We start from the raw sequence: 4,460 nt of genomic DNA on the forward strand, positions 1-4,460 counted from the left end.
CAAGATTGCTACAATGTGCAGGTGGGAGGGGAGGAGGGTGGGAGCGTGGGAGCGAAGGAGGGGAGAGGGGGTGGATTAGGGGGAAAGGCGGGTGATTGTTATTTAGGGAAGCCTTGAGGAAAGACCAGGCTGGCTTGATGGAAAGGTAAAAAGTCCTGTTCCATCGCCTCCGTCGCACAGATGCCCAATGTCCTCCTCACCGTTGCCCTTTCTAATCCCCATTTCATCTCGTCCTCCCCCTTCATCAACACCTAAGGTGGACGACTCCGCCGAAGCAGGGTCGAACGTAGCCGGGGTCCAGGACCTGATAGCGGGTGACGTGCATGTGCTCAAGTACCGAGTAATAAGACCTTTGGTGGGCAGTGAGGCGGTCGAGTTGATATAAAGCATTTTCCAAGGCCAACTTTGTGTGAAAAAAAAGAAATACAAATATTCTCTCTTTGTCGTACTTGTGACCTAGTCTGATCATCTCGCCTTATTTATGACTATCGGCTTATCCCCCTTGTAATTGCTCGAAAGTGAAGCAGAGGATGGATGTGGATGAAGGCGCTATAAATGGCCGTCCTTCTTTCTCCATATATTCGATTTTCTACACTCTTTCGCATGGTAACCTCACTTGGCATGATTCATGACGACGAAATCGGACGCCCGAAGGCCAACGAATTAACACACTGTTCTTGCAGGCTTTTCCCAGGCAGCTTCCATTTATTCACACGGGATTTCCAGCTGTATATACGTGGGCACGTTCATTTAGCAGTCATAATGAAAAATGCGTTGGCACGAGTAATTTCAGCGGCTCGATTCCCCTGGCCCGGTTCATTTTAGCGGCTCGATTTTTGGGGCCCGGTGTCGGCACTCGCCAAAGTCTGCAAGGAGAGAGGACATCGAAGAAGTTCGGCAACGCCGCCTCATTTCCTTTGGGGATGTTACCGTGTCCAGCCGTGCACGAATCAGAGGCACTAAAGGGGCCTGATGAGCGGAGTGTCCGATCGTATCTCCCCCGGCATGAATCCCTTGACCAAGATTGTCCCCCGTTAGAGTCTATCTAGCGTGCCCGAGCATCATCGTCCCATTATCGTCTCATTTCCTGCCCCCCTTTTTTACTTCCCTCATTTTCTTGCCAGGACCTTCCGTCCCTTCCCATCAGAATATGAGCTCTACGGGTGCTGGGTATGATGTGTCACCCACCACATTCTCGCCGGACGGACGACTTTTTCAAGTAGAGTATGCTGGCAAGGCCGTGGAGAACAGGTAGGGGAAGTGATGGGCAGGAAAACAAGGGGCGAGGCCGAGAATGCGCTTAGACGGGAAGGACTTTTTTGAACAATTTCTTCTGTTTTGAATGTTCAAGAATAATAATAATGTGTGCTGCTGCCATGCAGATTGTTCCTCGCTCATGCAAGACTCCATGCCCCTCCCCACGTCCATCCTCCTTCCCTCTGTTACCCTTGCTCACGCAGCGGCACAGCCATTGGCCTGAAGTGCAAAGACGGGGTCATTCTAGCCGTGGAAAATCTTATGCTCTCAAAGTTACTGGTGTCCAACTCGAACAGGCGGACATATAATGTGGGCTCTCACATTTCCATCGCTGTAGCAGGTGTGGAGGGAGGATAGGAGGGAGAGTAAAAGGAAGAAAAGCGACTCGCCGATTTCATAAGAGGAGGAACCAAAAGGCTTCCATTCACCTTCCATGCCGTCCTTAACACTATCCTACAGGACTGGTCTCGGACGGGCGGCAGGTAGTAAATCGAGCCCGGGAGGAAGCCGAGAACTACAAGGACAACTACGGAAGCGACATGCCCCCCACAAGTATGTCTTTGTATTCTTCCCTTGTCTACGTTCTGGCCTTATTAGGGTTACTATAATGGTGCATTTTCCTGTTTATTGGTGGCGGAATCAAGTGGACTAGCCCCCGGTCCCTCCGCCCCTTCTACCTCTCAATCCTTTGCCTTGTCTCCCTCCTTTCTTTCCCTTTCCCTCAGTCCTGGCCGATCGCCTCGCACAGTTTGTCCACTATTTTACCCTCAACTACTCCTTGCGGCCCTTCGGCGCCTCCGTCCTCATTGCTGGCCACGACGCCTTCACCGACAGCATTGAGCTTCACGTGATCGAGCCCTCCGGAGTCGCCTACGTAGGTCTTATGCTTTGTACCGGGACGTTTCAAGGAGCCTCTCTGGTTCATTCGATTATCTTCTAGCGCTTCTTTATTCATACCTCGTCCTTTCCATTGCACTTTTCCTTCAGCTCGTAGCTATTTCGTTGCTTTCCCTTGCCCTCTGTTGAATTCTCCATCCCTATTCCCCTTCCTGTCTTTTAATTCCCTGTCGCGTAATTGCCTCTAATGGTTCACTGCACTACTTATTAATACTGGCAGGCATGTTTATGCCTCCACGAAGATGTAGCTTAGCAACTCCATTCTCCTTTCTCTCCCCCCCACTCTCGTGTCCCTTCTGTCACCCCAGAAATTTTTTGGCGCGGCGCTGGGAAAAGGCCGGCAAGGAGCGAAGACAGAGATCGAGAAGCTGAAACTGACAGAAACCACCTGCGACGATGCGGTGAAGGAGATGGCTAAGATGTGAGCATGCGAGAAAGGGGGGAGGATAGGGAGAGAAGGTGCTAGTTCCCGTGGGGTAAGGTGTGCGTTTCGCATGGTTTGGAAAGGGGAGACTTAATCTTTCTTGTGCACCCACCTTCATTCTCCAGCCTGCACAAGCTCCACGACGAGAGCAAGGACAAGCCTTTCGAATTGGAGATGGCCTGGGTAACGGCAGCGAACGGCTACAAGGCCCAGAGGGTGCCCCGGGACATAGTGTAAGTTACGGGCGCCTTTTTGTTCCCCCTTCTTTCCTCTGTTAGACAAATGGGTTTTTTGGTGTATCAGTGTGGGTGCCTGTGAACGGTTTTACGGGTCAATTTAATGAAAAAGTGCCAATGTTGAATGGCACGCGTCGGCTGTGCAGACTTTGGCTCATACATCGCTTTCCTATCCCTCTTACGCAGCGCGGCGGCCGAAAAGTGGGCAAAAGAAGCCATTGAGGCAGAGGATATGGATGAGAGTGACGAGGAGGAGGGAGGTACAGCCCCATAGAGGAGACGGTCAAGAAATGGATGGGAAAGAAATTGATTGGAGATGGGCCGTGTGTCTTTATAGGGAGGCTTAATTGTGAAAGAAAAAAGAAAAGAAATCCAACATTAGAGAATTGACCCCTGTGATTTCAGTTCAAGCTTTTTATGAACACAAGAAGATGATATAATACCCTGGCTCCGCTTAGCCTCCACAGAATAGGGGAGGTTGGCCTGAGAACTGCACATCGAAAGCTCTTCAGGCACAACAAGACAACATCACTTCTTTCCAGACCACTTAAATATGAAAAGTTATTCTCTGTTAACACCGTCAAAGTAGTGCGGCATGCGGCAGGGTGTTCGCGGCATGTCAGATCTGTCACCCCCACCTCTCGCTCCATTAACGGTTTTCGGCTTCAACGGTTCCAAGTAACGGTCTGGGCTCAACCCTGCCCCTACGGAGGCATTCTCTGCCCTGGCCTGCTTTCACCTTCATGCTGGGAACGTGTGTAATTATGATTCATCTATGCAACAGGGGAGAATAATAGTTTAAGACGCACCCTCTCCCTGCATCCGGTGAGCCAGGTGCCTACACGGACCGCGAGACCTACTTTTGGGAACGATGGCAGCCCAGGTAATGGTATTTCTTCTCCCCTTCATTCTACATCGTATTCCTGTCCTTTTATTTGCTTGTATGTTGCCAATTACGGTTTGACAAGGTTCTGGATTCCTCTTTGACGCTATATAGCATGATGTCTTCTTCATGAATGCTGGATTAATGTCTCCTAAAAACACGTCCTCTTCTACTTCCGTCTTTGTACGGCTCCCGTGTCACAGGCCCGAGAGCTATTGAGGCTATTACGTTTGCCTTCCAATCGCAGTTGTGCCGACTGCGACGCCCCTCTCAACGACAGCACCAACGTTTGGGCTAGCATAACCCACGGCGTGTTCGTTTGTGTGACATGTGTCTCTGTCCATCGGAGGGTAGGTGGTGGGAGGATATAGATGGATGTCGGACATGGGCAGGGAACAGACATCCCAAGTGCCAAATCGTAAAATCAGGATCCTCTGGTGGTGGGCCTGGCTGGACACCTTGAGATCTCCACACTGCTCAATGATTCACTCGCCTCCCTCTCCTTCATCTTCATTCCGCTATATCTACTATTTGGTCTAGGTGGGCACTCATATCTCCCGCGTACGCTCGGTGAACCTGGATGTGTGGACCGAGGAGGAGACTGCCTGTATGCGAGAGCTCTCGGGGAATGGGGGCAATGTCTACGGTGAGGGGGATGAGGAAGGAGGGGAAGAAGGAAGTAAGGAGACGAGCGACAGGAGTTTTTGCTTGCTTGGAGACCACTGATGGCAACATTTCATTTATTCCCTCCCTCCCTCCCTCC

General features: G+C 51.0%; 1 protein-coding gene across 1 annotated transcript; it reads left to right on the top strand.

Annotated features, from left to right (window-relative positions):
* Positions 1-1,150: 1,150 nt before the first annotated feature.
* Positions 1,151-3,173, top strand: PSMA3 (20S proteasome subunit alpha 7; the record flags this gene model as incomplete). Its single annotated transcript, XM_005855811.1, has 7 exons — positions 1,151-1,251; positions 1,461-1,597; positions 1,717-1,809; positions 1,983-2,131; positions 2,463-2,575; positions 2,704-2,811; positions 3,001-3,173. The coding sequence occupies 7 exons, from the start codon at positions 1,151-1,153 to the stop codon at positions 3,086-3,088; spliced, it is 789 nt and encodes a 262-aa protein (XP_005855873.1). The 3' UTR covers positions 3,089-3,173.
* Positions 3,174-4,460: the final 1,287 nt, after the last annotated feature.

Source organism: Nannochloropsis gaditana (assembly GCF_000240725.1).
Source record: "Nannochloropsis gaditana CCMP526 unplaced genomic scaffold scaffold091, whole genome shotgun sequence".
NCBI lineage: Eukaryota > Eustigmatophyceae > Eustigmatales > Monodopsidaceae > Microchloropsis > Microchloropsis gaditana.